Consider the following 23,339-nt stretch of genomic DNA (forward strand, 5'->3'; position numbering starts at 1 on the left):
CTCACTTTGTATGCAATAAAAACATTTTGATGTGTCAAGGCCACTGCTCTGCTAATGCGTTCTAGACCCATTAAAACTGTCGCAATGGTGAAACTTATGTACTCCTGGAACAGACCAATTTATTTTAGCCACTGTAATTTGTATATATATTCCGACCCATGTAACAAGTAATAGCGAGATTTATGGTTTTCTGATCATAAAGCTTGACCTTCACGTTCCCTTTACCTCTGAAAAAAAATTGGGAGGTTACCACTGGGCATCCACACAGAACTAGAACAAACTTCTGTCAAAGGCCTGTTGTGGGCCACTCCTAGTTGGTGTCATGTGGTAGCATCGTAGGACGATGATAGACTTATCTGCTTAATCACTGCAACAGTATGAAAATAACAGCATGTCTTGACCTGTTCTTGCCTGCTGAAAGACATTCTCCAGCTGCCAAGAGATCGAACTCTCTTAGACATTCGTATGCAGTTTGATGGATCATGGGAAAAATAAAAGATGATGCATATATACCATTCTGGACAATAATCTTAGTACATAACCTGTTAATGAACACTTAGAATATTTTTGAGGTACATGATAAAACAGTAGAAACACTCATAAGGGTCAAGCAGACTGGAACGAATAAAAAAGGGTAGATGGAATACCAAAGTGGAAATACATAATAATAGTTTGCAGCCATAATTAGTTTCTTTTACTTACCTCTGAGCAGATGTTAAGATAAAATTGATTCACTGGAACCCATGCTAGCTCTCACGAAGAAGGCAGAAATAAAATTGATTCGCTGGAACCCTTGCTAGCTCTCACGAAGAAGGCAGAAATACAATTGATTCGCTGGAACCCTTGCTAGCTTTCACGAAGAAGGCAGAAATACAACTAGTTGCCAAACAAAAACTTGAAACAATCTGAATTCTCATGCAAAAGAATTCATACGATGAAGGCAACACTGACAATGAGAGTTTATCATACAAATATGATCGCTAAACATAAACAACAATTACAAATTATAGTTCATTCTTTTTCCCAGTGATATCAAGATTTGTTTTGTCCTTGACAGCATCAGTTCAAGTCAGGCGCGAGTTATGCAACTCAGACAGACAACAGGTATGTCAATACCCTGAACAGAATGGAGCATACACTAGCCCTTTGCGGAGCACTTAGAGAACACAGTGTGTTCAACACACTAGCCCTTTGCGGAGCACTTAATGAATACACTAGCAATATTATTAAAATGATTTTATTAGTAATTATCACAAAGTAGAAAAAAGCGAATACGCAGTGTGAAGTATGACCACTGCCAAAGCTAGAAAACGACTTGTCTAAACAGATATGGATATAAGTAGTAGCACTATAACAATAAAAAGATTGTACGAGATAATTGCTTACAAACTAGGTTATTACTAATGCTTGATATCAATAAAACAATTTACACATTCATTGATGGCTTGGAAGGCAATAGTCAGTCTAAACATGCGAGGTGTGGGGGAGGCTGCAAGAGCGACCGATAAAGAAATACTCGGAACAGCGACTAATTTATCTGAGCTATCAAAGCATTTTAGCCGAGGTTCCACACGTTGCCAAGGAAAGCAGCATCTACATCCCTTATCAGCTCTTAGTCTGCTCTTACAATAAATGTAGAAAATACAACAATGTCAGAAAATGGCAAACCTAATCATTTTATAACAGGCAGAATAAGTAAATGCGCAGAATACTGCGAGCTCTGCAGCGGCTGCAGCAGCCCAACTGATTGCTAAGTATTATATGGAAGACAATCTGGTGATTCAAGAATGTTCACCCCGCGGGTCCTCAGTCTTGCAACAAATTCACGACACGCTTACAACGTATCAGTCCTTGTGATATGTTCCGGAGATCTTGGAATGGTGTTTATACGTCTAACAATAGCAAACGTGTTGGCGGCGTAATCACCATTGGCGAATCTGTTGGACTCTCCCAACTTGTCATCCTCGTCTGACGGCTCACACAACTGCCGCATACTGGTGTAAAGCAGTCTGTAGTCATCCTGCAGCAGAAGATAAGTGTATAAACTAAAAGGAACACGCAAAGCGTAGTGTTTTGTTGGCAAGAGAGATAACTTCTTCAGCAGCCATGATGTATTTTCTGAGGCTACACAGATAATATGGAAGCAACATCCATAGGTTGAAATTGATTTATGAGCATAAGAGACAAGAAGGCAGATAGACCAACAGCAGACATCTACCAGAAAACAGAATCAACAAGGCTTATAGTAAAAGAACTTACAAAAAGTACTTGAAAAAATTTTAATGACAAAAGAAACTTTTTGTGAGTTTCAAGTCCATGTATCTATAGCTGAGAAGAGCGAATATACAGCGAATATTTGATATAGGTCCAGTTAGCAGAGCAGAACGCATCGATTGCAAGCACCTGCCCCTTCATGTCATACCTGAGACTCCCAAACACCTGGCCTCTTCATGTGATAAAGATATGCTAGGGAGTAGATGTCTATAGATGTATCGTTATGGTACTGGTTGTAGAGGGAATAGAGTGCACAGAACTGCGCAGCCTCCTTGCCACCGTATCTAAAACAGTAGCAGTAGTCTTTCATCAGCATCTACAGCAACTACAAACTATCATAGTTATACATGTATACAGTATGTATATAACTATGATATATACAGCATGATATATACAGTATGTATATAACTATGATATATACAGTATGATATATACAGTATGTATATATCTATGATATATGCAGTATGATATATACAGTATGTATATAACTATGATATATACGGTATGATATATACAGTATGTATATAACTATGATATATACAGTATGATATATACAGTATGTATATATCTATGATATATGCAGTATGATATATACAGTATGTATATAACTATGATATATACGGTATGTTATATACAGTATTTTATATACAGTATGTATATAGCTATGATATATACAGTATGATATATACAGTATGTACATAACTATGATATATACAGTATGTTATATAGAGTATGTACACCGCTACAGTTACTGTCCAATACCCCTACCAAGTATATGAAAAGCACTGCCCTTAACAAACAATGAGACGCTATTATTGATGGCTCTAACTATGCTAGCAATAAATATTATTATTTATTATATAAATATTATATAAATGAATATTATTGACTACTAAAACATACAGTATAGACTGAGCAACTGACTATAGGAATAACTCGGGCTACAAACAGGATGCCAATAGACAACACCACCTACTTATCTATGACAATAATCGGGCCCGTTTGATTGCGTTTCGTAGCGTGCCACCTGTTGACGACCTCTATGAATTGAAAGACGCCGTCTGCGTAAGATTCCGTCTCTGAAAAAGCTTCTGGCCAGCAGGTTATAGAAAACATGCGTGTCAACATCTCATAGTCATCCTACAAGTACAAGTACGCGAGTCGTAAGATACATGAAGCAAGCCCAGGAATGACACTTCTTGTCTGATCAGTGTTATCATGTCTTGTATGAGATGATAGCACCATTCGAAATTATCTCCCTTATAATCAGTTCAAACTACATCTGGACAAGTACCAGCGGTAATGGTGAGCGTGAGAGAGGTGAAGGGATGTCAGTGTATAATCACAACATTTGCTAGATTTAACTAATTTTAATAAAATGATTAGCATCATATATTTTACGCGCTACACAACGAGTATAAATCATATACATTTGTTTTGCTCAACATGTTAACACAAACACACGGTGTAAGTGGTTTTAAGATATGGAGATTAGCACTGTCAATGTATGAAAGACAGGCCCAGCTCCTCAGTTGAAGTTCTATATGAAACATTTGGGCCTGGTTCTTGAAATGGATGTAAACAATTCAGGTTGGGTTTGTGTTTGTGCATGCTTGTTTCCCTAAAACCGTACAGTACTTGTTCTGCTTGATAAGCATAGGAAGCAGAACGTGATAGAAACAATTTTAGCTGTGAGAATTAGAAAAGCTATGCTCAATTCTGACGCAACTAGCAAAAGTCGAAGACCAATATCTGATCAATCTGGCTAACATGAAAGGGTGGTGCTTTCTGTCGGTTAGTCCATTGCTTACTCAACTACATAGCTACATGACATCTCACTCTAGTCTAGACCAAAGTAATTATTGTGGTGGACATGTGAAGGTTGGTTATATAAATATTCAAATTTTATTCTTTCATTCGTTATTTGTTATTTATGAAAACATTGTTACTTGAAATCTTTAGTCATCAATTTCTTACTTTGCAATGCAATGACTTTTAGCAATTTCAATATATGAACATACTACAGAGCTTCTGCCTGAAGGTAATCTTATACTGTGCGTGTTATTTCCCAGCAAACCACTAAAAGCCCATGAAAAACTAACCTTTTTATTGCACCTTACTAAAACAATATTTTGGTCACCTAGTAATGATATCAAGATCAGATGGTTTTCAGGTTATCTAAAATTGTGGAAGCATGCTTTGCGAAACAACTGCCTGTGAACAGCGATATATGGGCTAGCAGTAGCTGTTTCACTAATAAACTTAGTAACTGTGAGAGCCTCATGAGAACGTCGCTTTGTTTGAGGGTCGCAAAAGCATAATTTGGCCCGACAATTGAGGGTTGCTGTCACTTACCACCTTGAAAATAGCTTTGGTAGAGATGATGGCGGTCTTTGGCTGCAACAACCAAACCTATCATTACATCTCTTGACGCTGCCATTGCTGCAGCATCATTACATTTCTCGACGCTGCCATTGCTGCCATGCTTAGCAACTAGTTGATATGAAGTCATCAACAACTGCACCCTTTCACAGCAGCTTGCCGCGCCTGAATATCGCTCATGCGAGAGATGAAAAGACACGCTCTACCGTATATCAGTTTTTCATATTTTCTCTAGACTTAAGCCCTCTGACTTATTGTTTTGTGTTTTCGAAAAGAAAACCAAATGTAGATATTTACCCTAATTACAAAAATGAAAGAAAAAGTTGAGACCGGTTGACCTGACATAGCGAGTTGTCACCTGTTTTTCTGATCCCGATTACTATGAAAGTTAAACCATAGTTTCAAGTTATAGTCATGCCATATTTTATTAAAATTGACATAAAAATTTGTTGAAATTGATGCTCTAATAACTAAATTCAAGCATTTGGTAAACAGATAAGAAATTCTCATATAATCTATTACACACGCTATTTGTAGGTAAAAGATATGAGCCTTTTGTGACAGTAAAGAACTATGATTAGAATATGACAAATAATTTGACCCGAGATCACTAGACTTTTCTCCTCTTGCACAAAATAATAACAATAATAACAATAATAACAGTAGTGAGTCCATTAGACAGCTTGGTGAAGGTGAAGAGGTCATGCATTTCCCTAATACCATCAGAACGCTCTCCTATTGGCTTCCATTTGTAATATAGACTAAAGACTAAATTAAATTAATAGAAAGTAATAGAGTAATTTCATAGATTAATTAAATTATTAGAAAGTAATAGAGTAATTTCATAGATTAATTAAATTAATAGAATAGAAATAAATTAACTGAAAGAATTGAAACTAGGATTAAAATACACAACCTTAAAGGGTCATAGTAATACAGAATAACAGCCACATATTACAGGCTATTTGTTGGACACCCCTGGTTGAGCAATCGATGGAACTTATTGCTGTCACAAGGAAAATGGTGCGGATATAACAAAATAATAAGCAGCAATAGGAAGATCATATCACGAGCATTTTATCAGTTTAGCCTCAAGTAAATTACAAGCTATAAGAAAAGGTTAAAAGGTCTGTCCACATGCAAATCTTTGTTTCTCTTCAAAACTTATGTTTGTCAGCCTCAGCAGTTGTTAGGATAAGACAAAAAAAGAGACAACGAATAAGACCAAATGCGCACAACATTTGTACATGACTAGTCAGGATATCTAGCGAGATGCATACTTCGACTGAATAGCGACTCATTATGATATTATTATGATGTATTTTTGTAAACGTACTTCAAAATTTTGATTTACTCAAACTAATTTGATGGTATTTGGAGAATAATGATGATGGCAGCTGTGATGAACAAATATTGAGTACAACTGTGTACACGATGAAATCATTCGAAACCAATTTTAGAAACATTTTTAGTTGGCGATCGCAAGACTATGAACACAAAAGCATAAAAACGAACGAGTGCAGCACACTTACAGGGACAAAATGAATGGCCACAAAAAACAATTTAAATTGTTTTTTGACTCAAGGAAACGCGACTCCAAAGATTTTGCACGAAGGCAGGTTTAATGCAATCAAATACGATTGCAGTACAATACAAAAGGCTCAATTTAAATGTATTAAGCAGCAATATTAAAGCAAACATTGAATCACATAGATTTATACGGAAAAGCAGTGTAATCTGCTTGAAAGAAGACAATACATCTATGCAAGACCAAGGTTGGAGCTAGTATAATTTTCAATCACTGAGCATGCTCCACTTGCATACTCATGCCACAACAAGCACCTCGTAGCATGCACTAGCTAAGGACAGCGGAAAGCAGCGTGCATGCGCTGAGGCCGACATTGTCTCATGGAAAAATTTTGCGCTGACATGATTAAAAATGATGAGCATGCTGAGCGATAGGCTTCTACCTCCGAGTTCTTCCTCTGAAGCAAAATTGTATGAGATATAAATCAGGGATAGATTGAGAGAGGCAACCGAGGTGATGATGCATGCAGCGTGACAAAATACTACATTATTCGTAATAACAATGAATGATGACGCAGTACACTCGCATTACGCATACATATGGCCCTGACACGCATACATATAGCCCTAACACGCACCAACAGACAATAGACTGCTCAAAATAATCACCTATTGAAATGATGTCTTTACGTTTCCTTGAAAGGAGAACAAAACATGCGCTAATACTTCTTTAGCGCCAACCGTGACCAAACACAAAACCGACTATAGCAATGGTCTAATCACTCTTTACTTATATAATATTATCTTTGTGATTTTAACACTCGGACTCTGAATGTTGGTGTATGACAAAAACAAGAATAAGCTCGAGCAACTGGGCCACGGCTCGCTTCACTAAAATTAAGGACAAAAATCATGCATCAAGGAAGGTAGCACAAACTGCATCCGTAACAGTATTTGATACAAGGTCTGAAGTCTAAACGGACTTAAATCTAGATCTACTGCTTCAAAAAAGAGGGCGGGAGAGTGGGAGAGGGCGGGAGGTGAGGAGGAGAGAAGAGAAACAAGAGGTGGAGGACAAGAGTTGCTATAAACATACATAGAGATAAACTTACAGTACAGTACCAACTATGTAGGACAAAAACAAATCCAAACTGATGGGCATATGCAGCTATAGCCCCTGAGCCATTCGCAGTCCACTGCATTGGACATGCGCTCATTAAATTAGAGAACAGGTCTGTTCTATTGGTGGAATTTACAGATTTAGTAGAATGTCGACTGTTGAAATTCTACACCTGGGACATTAATTGCCAAACATAGCGCGAGAGAAGGTGCTTTGGTAGACAGGTACAGAGACACTGGTAACTCTCAGACTAAGAAAACCCGTGAAACAAGGTTGACAAAATGTTACAACAATACTTTTAAAATGCTAGCATTAATTAGCCAGACATCTTCTTACAGATAGCCAAATGTCTGACCAATGTTGGATACGCAGCAAACACCAGCCTTTATATAGCATACAGCCCACCAGTAGTGACCCACCTGAGTGGACTCTAGCTGAAAGTCCCTGACTATATAGTCAAGCGTGCCAAGATCCTCATTAGTGAAGGTGAGTTTGAACGAGGACTTATGCGCCCAGTCTGTAGGCGTACCCTTGGGTCGGAAGAAGGTCACCAGGTCTTCCCCTCCCATGTTAGTCAGCATGACTATCGTCATCGAGTTCTGGCAAAAAATACAACTTAAAGAGTAAAACCGTGGCATGATTGCTCAAACTCACTAGGTCTCATCAGCCCATGAAGAAATACCATGATACCACTGTTAGAGCAAGCACACAAAGGAGTTGTCATCCCTAACTGAAAAATATGTTTCGTCTATAATGCTCACCTGGTCCCAAACCATCCGCCAGAAGTCGTACTCTGTATGCGCAGCTGGATGCTGAGTGACGATGAACTCTTTGTTTTGGAAGTGGCCATGCAGGTAGGTGGCATTTATGTAATCAGATCCGTTTTCTCCAGCAACTTTCGGTAGCTTCACTCGACTCGAGTTGTCCACTGTTGAGAAACACAGACAGACATAAGTTACTGATAGCCAAAATACTAAACTAATGGTTAATAACACATGTAGAAATGACAAACTCTCGAGTAGGTATACTCCTGAGTGAAGGTAGGCAACTTCAAAGTGCAATATCTAACACTAAATTTACCTACAGTCATACACGAAGGAAGGCAACTCCTACAGTCGAATCAATCTCTTCCACTAAAGTTATATTTATGAGCAAAGCCAGGCGACTCCATAGATTCAATACCTAACATCAAATTTACGCTTAGAAGTAAGGATTGATAACTCCTGCAGAACCAACCAAAGTTACACAAAAGTGAGTCACGTTGAAACAACTTCTCCCACATGTGAATTGAAATTATTCGCAAGGGTAGACATGTCACGTAGGAGTAGACGCAAGGGTAAATGAGTCATGCAGGGGTAGACGAGTCACGCAGCGTCAATCTCTTCAGCTCTATCCATACTTAGAGACATTGAGGTATTGACACGTTCTATTAAAATTCTATTCAGACAGATGAAATGAAGGAAACTCCTTTCCAAATAACAACATAACAAATTTATTATCAGACAAACAATTAGACTTACTGGAGAGCCAACATTCACTAAGGTTAAGCGCACATACGCCTATAATCTAACAGAAATCAGAGCCGATTTTGGTGACAGCTGATTTCCTAATTGAGAAATCATTTCATAGCTTGACTCAGCTGACATTACGAGAATTATAAAGAATAATTTTAGTTTAGTGAGGGTTACAGCTGACCAACCATGTAAATATATTTAAATTGCCTGGTCACACCATGCATTAGATGAAACAATCTTTAATCAAGCTATTCTAATAAATATCTATTTATTTTGAATTACGGTATTAAAGGTTCAATGATATGTTTGAAGCCTTTTAATGTCCAAATTGATTTAGAATTTTTTAATGCCGATGTGATGGTGACCAACTGTGTTTATTGATTGGTTTTTACTTAAAAATCACTAAGAAAGCCACTCAAATACGGCAGATCTATTTTGCACTTTACTTTTCATTTTATTGTTGAGCGGGCCAAACAACAGCGAGGCTCCGCTTGCTGTTCCTCCTCTTCAGTTGAAATAAATATTTAGCGAAGATGTTGACTCATCTCTATGGCTGAAATGAAATTTAATTCGTCGCTATTGTTACATACTCCATCCTCGTAATCTTGTTATGACAAATCATAGACCTATTAACTATAATATTAACTATAATACTGAGCCGTGATGCATTAGATGGCCCAGTCTAGTATAGTTAATAGGTCTATGTGACAAATAGATTGAAGGTAACTTTGAAATGCGCTGTGATCTGATACTGATCTGATACTGATAAAGCATTAACATCAGTTTGACTGTACATAAGACTTACATGTAGATGTACTGATCTGATACTGATAAAGCATTAACATCAGTTTGACTGTACATAAGGCTTAGATGTAGATGTACTGATCTGATACTTATAAAGCATTAACATCAGTTTGACTGTACATAAGACTTACATGTAGATGTACTGATCTGATACTGATAAAGCATTAACATCAGTTTGACTGTACATAAGGCTTAGATGTAGATGTACTGATCTGATACTTATAAAGCATTAACATCAGTTTGACTGTACATAAGGCTTAGATGTAAAGAGCTCATAGAATAGGGAATTCTCACTCTCAAAGAACTAATTCCATTCACTCCATTCAACTCTTTTTCACTATTTGGCAGCACAAATTAAGAAGTTTGGTGAACTATCACTGCAGTTCCATGCTTTGAATGGGTTCGAAGTTGCTTTCACACCGAATGGTAGGAAAGGTAAAATCTGAATGCATTTGACGCCATTTCAGTTCGCTAAATCTGTGCAGAGGCATTCGCTGTGAGAGTCCTTACTATTAAACATCATAGATACACTCACTGCTGATGAATCTGGAGTGATAATACTTGATTAAACTGTCACTAGTGGAAATGAAATAATTTCAGCACACTTCAGTCCACAACCATCCGGGTTATGAACTACGAAAACCTTCTACCTCGACTCATTACTGATTCGGCTTGTCTTTTTACCTTTACATGATCATTCACCTGCCAAGGATAGGGCACTCATATGAGGACGACGGAATAGACTACTTTTTAGTGCGCAACTAGTTGACTACACATAAATTTTTATTTTTAAACATTTCTTTAACAACTTACTACTTTCACAAGTGCAACTCCGAATCCTTGAAACAGTAGGGTGCAAATTTGTCAGCAGCGAGCAGCTCCGAAACCATTCGAAGCATGGACATGCGGTGTATGGAATGGAACCATCATTCAATAATGAGCCAATAGATTTTAGGAAAAGTTTTGCAGGTTCCTAGCTAATGCACTCGTATTAGCCACAATAAAGTTAAATTCTATACTACTTATGCATTCAAAATGCTTGATTCTTCCCCTTGGATGTCAAGGGTAAAACAATAATGCCTAGGTAGAAGGGCTAGACCTCAACAACCCAAAGGGATCACATTGAAATGATAAAAGAACAAACAGGGAGAACTTAAGGAGCTTACAAGGAATAAATGAAAGTGATCTGTTCTTATTGCTGTTGATGTCAAGGAGAGCTGAGGTGGTGAGGTGGGTCGGTGGTGACCACTTCACAATAGTCTTGTACTGCTTCTCGAGAACCGTCTCTCCTGAACTGTCAAAGTTGCTATCGAGCTCATCTATCATCATATGGAACTTCTTGGGCTGAATATCTGTGCGCCCCGCGCATTCAATAAAGTTGAGGAGAGCGTAGTGGATGAATATATATTGGTCCTATGAGAGAAAATAGTGAGCATTGTATCTGAATATACACTGAACCTATGAGAGAAGGAAGTGAGTGTTGTTATCTGAATATATACTGACCCTACGAGGGAAGGAAGTGAGTGTTGCTATCTGAATATATACTGACCCTATGAGAGAAGGAAGTGAGTGTTTCTCTCTGAATATATATTGACACTATGAGAGAAAGAAGTGAGTCTTGTTATCTGAATATATACTGACCATATGAGAGGAAGTGAGTGTTGATATCTGAATATATACTGACCCTATGAGAGAAGGAAGTGAGCGTTGTTATCTGAATTTAGACTGACCCTGTGAGAGAAAGAAGTGAGTGGTGTTATCTGAATATATACTGATCCTACGAGAGGAGGATGTGAGTGTTATTATCTGAATATATACTGACCCTATGAGAGAAAGAAGTGAGTGTTGATATCTGAATATATACTGACCCTATGAGAGAAAGAAAAATGTGCTATATCTAAAATTTAATGGTTAGGTAAAAAGTAAAGATAAGACGACTCCGTACCTCTGTCTGGACCATATGATTGCGTAAGGTGCGTATATGTTTGAGGAAGCCTTGTACATTCACTGATCTCTTCTGGGTTATTTGCTTCATCATTGCCTCAAGAACAATAAATGTGCCTGTCCGGCCCACACCAGCACTAAAATCAACCAGAGCAATATCACTATGATGCTCGATACAATGCACAGAATAGCCCACAAAAAGAGCCATGTTATTACATATACACATCTTCCATTATTAAACTATGTGAAATAGGTAAATATTTGTTGAAACATGTAATGAGTGTAGTTTAAATTCAGTAGAAGCACATTACAGGTATAGTTTAAAATCTACAGAAACATTTAACAGATGCAGCTTAAGTTCTATTAAAGCATTTAACAATTCAATTTGTTCCGCAATACTGATTCCTGAGTTAGTTAGTTTCAAATTGACAAGTTAAACAATCACAATGGGAACAAAAAGACAGTAAATAGAGTTAGTCTATATATATATATATATATATATATATATATATATATATATATATATATATAAGTCTCAGCATTTTATGTCATTCATCGTTTGTCTGTCAAGCTATAGCGATAAAGTTTTAGGTGCAAAAAACCTAGTACGCAGAAGCTTTGAACTCAGAATTCCCAGCTCTAAAAACAGGCAAGCCACACTATTATACTAGGTGTACAAGTGAAGAGATTGTGAAAATACCATGAGATTATTAATTAGCACGCTTGATCACTAGCTTCTAACACGGTTCTTACTATAAAGAAGGTTTAGACTAGCTTAACTTACTAGCTTAACTTACTAGCTTACCAGGTAAGTTACTCAAATTTATTGGGTAATTGTTTTATTCATCTAGTAGAAGTATAAAGCAGAAGATGAGAAAATAGGATACCTGCAGTGTACAACAATAGGGCCTGAGTTAGGCGGGCTGGCGGCGCAAGCCCTCTTCACAAATGACAGGACAGGCAAGGTGTATTCAGGGATGCCATGATCTGGCCACTCCGTGTAGTGATACTGCACTATCACTTTCTCTATGTGGTGTTTCTAGAAAGGGCAGTTGCAAAAGTGAGGAAAAATCATTCGAAGAGAAGGCTAGCTCATACACAAGTGAGATGAGTTGATACACAGATGAGGTGAGTTGATACACAGATGAGATAATACATGGATGAGATGAGTTAATACACAAGTGAGATGAATTGATACACAAGTGAGATGAATTGATACACAAGTGAGATGAATTGATACACAAGTGAGATGAGTTGATACACAAGTGAGATGAGTTGATACACAAGTGAGATGAGCTAATACATGGATGAGATGAGTTGCATGATGAGATGATACATGGATGAGATGAGCTGATACACAAGTGAGATGAGTTGATACACAAGTGAGATGAGTTGATACACAAATGAAATGAGTTGATACACAAGTGAAATGAGTTGATACACAAGTGAAATGAGCTGAAACACAAGTGATGCCCTGATATAAAGGTGAAATCAACTGATATACTGTGTTGAAATTTAGTAAATAACAAAGCTGCCTTGTACCAACAAAAGTAAAGGTACACTCTACATGACGTGTGCGCTATGAGTAGGCCAGAACATTCTTTTCTCACAAAACAAGCTCAGTAGCTCAAACAAGCTGGAGCGAACTCAAAAATTTCAGGTAATTGTTTTACATGTATTACTTACATCAAGCCGTTTACCACTAAATATAGAGCACGGGATTTTCTTGTTCCTATAGTAATTTTATTTTATAAGAACTTAAGTCAAGGAAGAGGAAACAACAGCCCATCTTTTCCCTTCCTCCGAGCAGATCACTGTAGAACGCCTCACCTTTTTAGACACTTTTGTGTTTTTGATGGTGAACCGACGGATAGTCCAATGGGCCAACTCTTCAACACCCAAAAATGAGACGGTTAGGCGGCCATATTTGGTTTCTCCCGAATCAGGCCAGTACTGCTCACATTTTTTCTTGTGTTTCTCATAGACGTTGGTTATCATGACAATCACGTTGCAGCCGTTCTCCCAGATCATACGCCAGAAGTCTTCGATTGTGTTAGGAAGTGGCCCTTGTGTTGCTATGAACATCCGTGTCTTGTCATAGCTCTAAAATACAACATGTCTTATACTGTTTACTGTTTTATACAAATGCTTACCTATGAAGCAATATTAGCAGACTGACTGATAATTAGATGGAAGCTGATAAAGATCACAGGCTCATAGTAACAGCTATTGGCTAGCGGAGTCAGTTGGATTTGGCTTATCGACAGAGGCTAAGTTTGTGTTGGTGGAGGGAATGAGAATTCTAGTACTTTTGCCTTGTATTCAATTAATTATGATATATATATATATATATTATATATGTAGTATAACCCAGTACAAATCAATAAACGTAAGTTTTAAAAACCTATTCACGGTTTCATTCGAACAAGGTTTACTTGACATCAAAAATGACAGTACAAATAATAAGTCAGTATGGCAAACTTGCAACAATAAAACAATTCTTAATGTTTCACAAAAACATAAAATTGTAGCGATAAATGCTTTTGTTGTATAAAATTTTGCATTCAGTTGAGAATATCATAGTCCAATCAAATGATATGGTTATGGTTACTGGTTATGGTGGACTAATCTATTTACTAATGTAAACATGATACCAATAGATTAAGTGGTACATACAAACTAAAGCCAAATTGAATGCACTTATCTATCACCATCTATACGGCATTCTTGTCAAAAATAAATATTTACCACTGAGCCTCAAGTGTTGTCAAGACAACTAATTTAGTACGTACTGCTAAATCAACAGGGTAATTTTAACAAATGGCTTTTAATTCTCAGAATGTCATGTTTCATCGAATTATCAGTTCAATAGTTTTGACCCAGTTACAAAGCCATGAAATTCACTCCCTATGGCAGATCAAAATGTCATGCTGACAGTGTCTTGAAGGCAACATGGAAACTACTATGAATTTTAGTTTAATGTTTGATCATTCGTGGTGACAATTTAAATTATATCAAATTTAAAAGCAACATCGAACCGAAATATGATGAGGCCAAAATAGCTATTTTTTCTTTTGTCTTCTCTTGAGGGATATGGCATTTATAAAACCTATTGAAAACGGTAACATTGTTTTTACTGGAATTAAATTGTTTTGAGAATAACGCCATTCTAATTAGTGCTTAGATGTGAGCACTGCATGCTAAAACTTATTTACTTTAGAATATCGTTATCAAACATACACATGTCTCTGTCAATCCTATAGATAAAATAAACCTTATTTATATCTATGGTTTATTATATCTATGGTTAATCCTATAACAAATGAATGTTATGAAATTGTTTACATCTTGCTACCAAAGACCCAACACTCCCGCTCAATGCTGCTCAAATCAATCACAATTTTTCAACACAGAGGGCAGATCAGCATAAACAGGGCAGATCAGCATAAGCAGAGGGCAGATCAGCATAAGCAGAGGGCAGATCAGCATAAGCAGAGGGCAGATCAGCATAAACAGGGCAGATCAGCATAAACAGGGCAGATCAACATAAACAGAGGGCAGATCAGCATAAACAGAGGGCAGATCAGCATAAACAGAGGGCAGATCAGCATAAACAGAGGGCAGATCAGCATAAACAGAGGGCAGATCAGCATAAACAGAGGGCAGATCAGCATAAACAGAGGGCAGATCAGCATAAACAGAGGGCAGATCAGCACAAACAGAGGGCAGATCAGCATAAACAGAGGGCAGATCAGCATAAACAGAGGGCAGATCAGCATAAACAGAGGGCAGATCAGCATAAACAGAGGGCAGATCAGCATAAACAGAGGGCAGATCAGCATAAACAGAGGGCAGATCAGCATAAACAGAGGGCAGATCAGCACAAACAGAGGGCAGATCAGCATAAACAGAGGGCAGATCAGCATAAACAGAGGGCAGATCAGCATAAACAGAGGGCAGATCAGCATAAACAGAGGGCAGATCAGCATAAACAGAGGGCAGATCAGCATAAACAGAGGGCAGATCAGCATAAACAGAGGGCAGATCAGCATAAACAAAAAAGATACTTTGCAAAGCATACTCTACATGAATTCATAGGTCCAGATAAAGATTCTGAGGTTTGCTCTCATTACAGTAGTCCTTCACCTATCGCAGGCACCGGTGTCCCCCCCAATAAGCAAAATCCACAAAATAGAAACTAATTTGGTAAAGTATATGTACGAGTCAAATTTTAACAGCAGAACACTCAAACTGCTTCCTAAACTCTGTATTTATTTCCTATGTAAGTAAATTGAAGTTATATCGATCGACTTTCAGTTGATATTTCATTTTCAGTCCCAGTATTTTAATCCAGAGGATGTAGTTAGTACGACCGTAGTTCGATTAACTTGTGATTAACTGGGTTCGTTGTGAGAAACATGTCCCATGTTTGCACAAATTAATGCAAACAACTTTACTGCAATTTTTTATGTTTATTTCAATTAATTTATTTTGAATTTTTTAACGAACAATGTTAACCGCGAAGTACTGAAATCGAGAGAAATGACTGGTGAAGTAGAGAGTAATTCCTGTATTCTTATCTGATTATTACTGCAGAGGTGTTTGTGATGAAAAGAGACAGTTAGTGTGGGTACTTGTAGAAAAGGTAGAAAAGGGCAGCACTATAAAAAAGACAACCATATGACGGAGGACGTTGTTTTAATATTATCCAACGATAACTGAGTTCACCAAGCTAATAAAGTTAGGCGACGTTGATCCTTAGTGATTTTGGGCTAAAAACCCATAACAGTACAGCTAATGAGAAGACATCTGCACATAACATATTTCTAGTGTTTCGACCTTGACAATATTTTTTATTGATGCCGCCTTCCATGTCACTTCATTTTCAACCTGTTTGACGTATAAACTTACAGATATCATACATTCAGAGCCTCATTTTAGAAGCTGAAGTTTGAATGGAACTTTGGTGAATTTTCATCCTCGGTTTTTAAAAAGCAAAGGATGTAAACTTAGTAAAGAAAAAATAACTCCACATCAAAAGGGTTCAACATATTAGAAGCTGTTTCAATTACATATATTTTTATATGAAGTGTAGAGAATGGCAGCAGCCTGAGACAGAACTTGAGATTGTTAGTAAACTTCAAACTCCAAGTGTATCAAGTAACTAACAGTCTTAAATATTAGAAATTAAATATGAAACATAAATGCTAACGAATGATGCTAATAACAGGAGAAAGACTCACATCGATATAGTTTGCATTTATATAGTCAGAGTGGACAACTCCCGGTAGAGTCTTCAACACAACTCTAGAATGGTCATCTAAAAAAGAAAGGTAACAGTGTTGGGAGGATTCACAGGCTATGAAAAAATTAAAAAGTCTATCGAAGAGGATGTTCAACCCTTTGGCAGGGGAAACGACCAAAATGTCATTTACCGGTTGCGTGGGGAAACGACATTTATGTCTATTTCGGTAGACGTTTATAAAGCCATCACCTAGTAACGTTAAACAAAGGATATGAACACTAGTAAGTTTTAAATATCATCAACAAGATATCGGTCGATGATTTACAATATGAAATGATTATCTGAGAGGCGTTGCTTTGTGCTAAAAGCTAAACAAATCACGCCTCCTTGGAAAAGAATAAAAGTTGGAAAAACCAGTCAACATCGGCTCGACTTTCAAAACGGTAAAATAAAAGATTATTTGATCCTGCGATCGTTAATGATTTTTTGTCTGATCAGAATAAAATAATTCAAATGATAGAAGTGATGTAAACTTTTTGGACTTATAATATACTTGGAATATACAGAGAAAACGATCGTTATGGTGGCTCGCACAGCTACGTTATAGCGTTTGACTATACCGAAAAAAAAAATGCTTCCAAGCATTTCATACAGGGACAATTGCACATGGTTGTTTTTTTGAGTAGTAGATATGTGAATGAATGTTTATATACAAAAATTTTTGTTCATAGAAATAAATTTAAGATTTGAGCTATGCATATTCATAAAATATCAATTTTATTGAATTTTCGAAAATAAATTACACGAGTTGCAGTTGTTTTTAGGGGGCTTATACCTGGTCAAAGGGTTAAAGAGCTACCAACAAACTATAATACCATTACAGCTATTCCTAAAGGTCTTATAGAGGTACTCTTAGTTAACATTTTATATCTAATCTTAATAATATTTATAGAGCTAACCACAAACTAGCTTACTATTATATTTAACCAAAATAATGCTAATAAAACTACTCATAGGCTATAAATTAAAAAAAAAAAGTCTTTATAAAAAACTATTACAAGGATATCATATGAATACATATATATCTTAAAGAATGGAATAGAGCTACAGATAAGCTAGGGTACTATTATATAAACTAGTACCCTGGCAGTCTAGTGTACTATGAGAGATCATCAAGCATGCCAATAAATCACAGAGAGTAAGTATGTACATAACTATTCTAAAATCCATGAAGATGAACTATCAGGGCAACTGCTAGTGTGTCAGGCTGCTAATCTGAAAGTTGTAAGCTCAAATCCTGCGCGAGTCACTCTTTTTCCACCCTCCATTCATAGCTACAAATGGACAGCCAGACACGACCATAATTAAAGTAAAGATTTCTTAGGATGCTACTAGGGCTACTCACAGGCTACGATATTATTATATCTATTTTTAGCGATGTTGGCTGGTTCAAGCGAATCTCTCCAGGTTGTGTCAATATTTGCTGTCTTTAGGATAGACTCGTACTCCTCTGTAAACTTTATATCCGAATTTGCATGCATCTCCCTGCAGTGTTCGGCCCACTGGTCTATGCCTATGTTCTCATAAACATTCTCAACTACAAAAGAGGGACGCCTACTCGGTCAGCCTAAAACAACTCGATATTTAAAGACTCAACAGTGGTTAAACCTAATTAGAAATGTTCGTCAGTCAGTAAAAATAGAAAACCAAACCCTGAAATCCTTCCGGTTCTTAGGTTTCAGCTTAATGATTTTAACAGAAGCAAGAAAGAGATCCAACTTTATATCTTTCTAGAGATCAAATGCCTTTCAATTTTAATAAGTTTAATTTAATAATTTTAATTTGTTTTACCAGCCACTATTATTGTCAATGTAAACAGACGATATTTAAACCTCAAGCTCAGAGCAATGACAACAAAATTGTGTTTAGAAAGTCTCCAAACAGTCTGTAACGATCCAATGGTTAAAAAAATAACGATTAGTTTTTAAAAATTTATTTCTCGCTGAGATGAAACACTTAGTTCAACATTCTTATAGGTATCACATTTTCCTTCTGTGCAGCCACATAAACATAAACCTCTATTAACGTAATGAAAATGAAAAGCGATACAACTTAACTTGAGTCATTTCCACCTGTCAATTACCTAAGGCAAAAGCATTAAACATCCAGTGACAGAGCAAAAGTTGCAAAGAGAGAGCTGATATGGCAAAAAGAGTAAACAAATTCAATATAAAAATGGTTTTGTAAGCCATTATCCTTGCAGTTTTAAGAAAACATCACATAACTATGCATGTTTCGGTTACCTGACATGACAGGTCATTACTCAAGGTACATTATAACTCAAGGTAGAAGCAGATAGTGCAAATACTGGAAAGCCTGCACTGTATTTATACATCATGCATTACCATGAGAGTAGTGGTTAACGAATTACACCAATCAGCTTGTGTGTATGATCTTGTGGAGTAAGCTAGCAAGCAATTCGTCCTTTACCCAAATTGAAACTTTAGAAAATTGTTTGTGCAAATTAGTTATTCTCAGAAATCATCTCTTAAAGCCCATTAATGCATGGTCTAATTTCATGAATAAGAATTTTAAATGAACAATTTTTTGATAATCTAGCTCAAAAAAGAGCAATTTCAATATAATTATATATCGGTAGGCCTACGACTGTTTCCTGTCAATAGTTTGCAAAGTTCACAGAGTTTGTTTTGTCTATTTTTACCACTTAAAATATTGATAGCACTTGGTAATATTTAGAAAAAATTATTCAAAAGTTTTATTCAAAACGCAATCTGTGATGTTATCTGCTACTGTTAATACAATAATATTTTGTGCTGTAAGTTAGCCTTTAACTTATTTCAGTGAATAATGCTACTCGCCTTAAATTATTATTTAAAGACCAGTTTGAACAGCAAACCATGCACAGATGACGTTAAACATTACCGTATCCCATGGTAGCTGGTGCTAGAAGAGGAGTATTCAAATCAATCCAGAGGTCATCGTCTAATTCCACCGACAGGTTGCCACGCTCCTTGTGCTTCCTAGCAACAATAGAAAATGCCTATATGTAAGCGCAAAGCCAAGAGGTGCAAAGTCTGCCGCAGAACTTTTAGGCTGGAACCCAGTTTCTATCAAACGAAAAGTTATCATCACATAAAAAGCTGATAACTTAACAACACAGAGACACTGAAAACACAAGCCGTAATTTTGTTATCAATAACCGATGTTTTCCAAAAGACATCTACGAATCAGCCCTTTTTAAAGATTTAGAAAGTTAAAATGTTGCAGTTGTTTTGAGGTTATGAGTGGGAAGTTATTAGTAAGAATTTATAATCCTAACTTATTGCAGTGCATACATTAATAAGCTAGAGATCAATCAATTGACTTGTGTAATGAAGAGGAACGTTTGAGAGGCTCGCAGGGGTGAAGTTAAGTGCAACAGGGAATAACCCAAATGATATGACTAGCATAATATGTATAATCTAGCAACACTAACACATAACAATGAAAGCTATGACAGAAGAATAAAACAGCGAGTGTGATCAGGTTAGCAAGCGTAGGTGACACCTAATCAACTAGTCTAAAAACATTTTATCGACGATGTTAACATCTAAAACATCTTTTAGAGGTATTTGCAAAATGTTTTCTGCTAAAACCTGAAGGTAAATAGAGTATATGATTGAACTAGTTGTGAAGATACGATTATTCACAGGCAGTTCAGACACGTGAACATTTATCAAAGGGGAAGCAAATGAAAAGGATTAACTAAGTAATTTGTGGCAACAAGAAGACATGACAAACAGATTCACAACAGGTTTACGAAAGTGCAATGATTAGGAGACCTGGGTAGTCTCATACAGTAGGCCTGTGTCTGCAGAATTACCCATTCCCTCAGTGATGTAACCCTGCCAACATGGACACGCATACATGGTCATGCATGCTCGGAAGAAGACAATTCCAAAGATAAACGTGTGTTCAATGTGCATACAGTTAACACGCAGGCTGGAGAGATGTCAACTTAAAAGATAAAAGTGTTCAACAGTGTCTAAGAAAGTGTCCTACTAGCTAACCACTTAGCTTTTGAAGAAAGCGAGTCAAGAGGGAATCAAGTGAGAGAAGTTAGTTAACTTGAGAAAGAATGTCATATAAGTAACTGAATATATTAGTTACTTTTTATGGCCAAGTCGTAGATTCAAGTTAAGATCTACGATTTTGCCACAATAACAGCCACACTTAAACTACTATGACTTTGTGGCAGCGAGTAATTTTATGAAACTGTAAAAGTTTCAGTAAATGATTTGTGAACTTTAAACACAAATTTAACAGTTGAAACAATTTGGTTCACAGGCGCATTAGCGGTAGTTTTAATACAAAACAGCCTCTTATCTGGATAAACCACAACAAAACATATTTAAAATACATTCTAAACCGGTGCATGGTGACGTGATTGAGATCTGTTGCTTCATGACAAAATCAAAGTCAATTTCAAAAAAGCGAGAAAAACTGAAATTTTCCTTTTTCAATTATAGGATATTTGAACTAAGTCTCCACACCTATAAAATAGTCAAAATCAAAAATTAATCTGAAACTTTAAAACATTGCACTTTTTGACATTATGCAACTATTTTAATTATTTTGAAATGCTTTTTGTGATTTCAACAAAGGTCAATATGTTAACAAAGGTCAATATGCTAACAAAGTCAATATGCTAACAAAGGTCAATATGCTAACAAAGGTCAATATGCTAACAAAGGTCAATATGCTAACAAAGGTCAATATGCTAACAAAGGTCAATATGCTAACAAAGGTCAATATGTTAACAAAGGTCAATATGCTAACAAAGGTCAATATGCTAACAAAGGTCAATATGCTAACAAAGGTCAATATGCTAACAAAGGTCAATATGCTAACAATGGTCAATATGCTAACAAAGGTCAATATGCTAACAAAGGTCAATATGCTAACAAAGGTCAATATGCTAACAAAGGTCAATATGCTAACAAAGGTCAATATGCTAACAAAGGTCAATATGTTAACAAAGGTCAATATGCTAACAAAGGTCAATATGCTAACAAAGGTCAATATGCTAACAAAGGTCAATATGCTAACAAAGGTCAATATGCTAACAATGGTCAATATGCTAACAAAGGTCAATATGCTAACAAAGGTCAATATGCTAACAAAGGTCAATATGCTAACAAAGGTCAATATGTTAACAGTATTTTAAAATTAGCTTGGCAAAGGCAGTAGGATTTTTTAAATATGTTGATTGTGTTGTTTCGTAACATTATATGATAACGTTACGTTATAATGATCTGAAACATACAAACAGGACCAAATACGAAAGGTCTTTCATATCAAAAAATAACTTTCATAAGATGAAGCAAAAATTCTACCAAAAGACTTTTCGTCACATATAATTTTATATGTGGAGTTTTTGTAGCAGTTCCACTGTCTTTAAAAATGACAACAAAAATCACAACTCTAATAAACAGTTCAAACAAATCCACCATGATACTTGCTAGGCAGCCAATAAAAATCACTCAAACCTAATACTGATGTAGTGTTTGCGCCTTCGCTATAACAACTCGCTAAAATTAGAAATAAACGGCAGTTGCTTCAAGTGTGTGTTGAGTGATATAAACCATTATGTAAATCAATTTTCTAGCGCATATCTTTAAAAGCATTAGCGCAGCTCCAGTAGGACATACTGTTCTATATATTAATCGATTGACAATTTATCCAGAAGCATATCTGATTAGACCCTAAGCTAATATGTAAAATCGCGTACGACTTGATCTGAGCAAAAATGAAGAGCATGGAAAAACCTTTCGTTAGGTAGGGATGACAGCCTACAAGTGAAACTAAGCAATCAAACAGATGCGCAGGCGTGGCTCACACTCATGCTAGAACTTTCCATAGCTACAGCAAGATGAAACTAAAATCAAGATGCCAAGTTAAAAAGCTCATGTCTCTATTAGGACAAGACAATGTCTGACAAGTAAAACATGAATGCGGACTATCGAGCAGACATTTAGCCCGAAGTCCAATACGTCAGAGCAAATGCTCTACAAATACAACATACTAAAAACACGGGGTAGAACTTACTTGTAGAAAATGACAATGATGAGGATGCAAACAATTATGATACCGATAACAACGCTGATGATAACGATGATGATAGTCTGCTCTCCGCCATCTTGAACGTGATCGATTGTGGTTTTTCCCTGGCTAACTGTTGTCTCACTAGGGACCTCATAAGCTAAAAGAAAAAGCAAGTGGAGAGGAGATGCTATCCACCCGCCATTCACGCCAAGAAGCGCAGTAATTAACTTGCAAAAGCGCCTAGATTTAGTCCACCAACTAAAATATAACTAGATCGCTTTTGCTGGAGGACCTTGCGAGAAGACCACTGAGAATACAACCAAAAGCTATGGCCAACAACCAAATATTCCTCATCAACACCATCTCGTAAATAACTAGACTCTACTCAACAAACTAGTCACAAATCCGCTACAGTTGTGATATA

The 23,339-nt window shown here is 36.6% G+C and overlaps 1 protein-coding gene across 2 annotated transcripts in view; it reads right to left on the bottom strand.

Annotated features, from left to right (window-relative positions):
* Positions 1-1,223: 1,223 nt before the first annotated feature.
* LOC137389673 (tyrosine-protein phosphatase 99A-like) overlaps positions 1,224-23,339 on the bottom strand; it is a 62,232-nt gene continuing 40,116 nt past the window's right edge. For both annotated transcript variants that reach the window (XM_068075748.1, XM_068075747.1), the window contains exons 14-26: positions 22,919-23,072; positions 19,754-19,851; positions 18,216-18,407; positions 16,809-16,885; positions 13,396-13,668; positions 12,453-12,604; positions 11,567-11,702; positions 10,788-11,034; positions 8,065-8,231; positions 7,723-7,902; positions 3,251-3,414; positions 2,423-2,558; positions 1,224-2,020 (exon numbers count right to left, since the gene is read on the bottom strand). In XM_068075748.1, coding sequence (XP_067931849.1) covers positions 1,835-2,020; positions 2,423-2,558; positions 3,251-3,414; positions 7,723-7,902; positions 8,065-8,231; positions 10,788-11,034; positions 11,567-11,702; positions 12,453-12,604; positions 13,396-13,668; positions 16,809-16,885; positions 18,216-18,407; positions 19,754-19,851; positions 22,919-23,072 — 2,162 coding nt within the window. In that variant the 3' untranslated portion in view covers positions 1,224-1,834. The remainder of the gene's footprint in view (positions 2,021-2,422; positions 2,559-3,250; positions 3,415-7,722; positions 7,903-8,064; positions 8,232-10,787; positions 11,035-11,566; positions 11,703-12,452; positions 12,605-13,395; positions 13,669-16,808; positions 16,886-18,215; positions 18,408-19,753; positions 19,852-22,918; positions 23,073-23,339) is intronic.

This window comes from Watersipora subatra, chromosome 3 (genome assembly GCF_963576615.1).
Source record: "Watersipora subatra chromosome 3, tzWatSuba1.1, whole genome shotgun sequence".
Classification (NCBI taxonomy): domain Eukaryota; kingdom Metazoa; phylum Bryozoa; class Gymnolaemata; order Cheilostomatida; family Watersiporidae; genus Watersipora; species Watersipora subatra.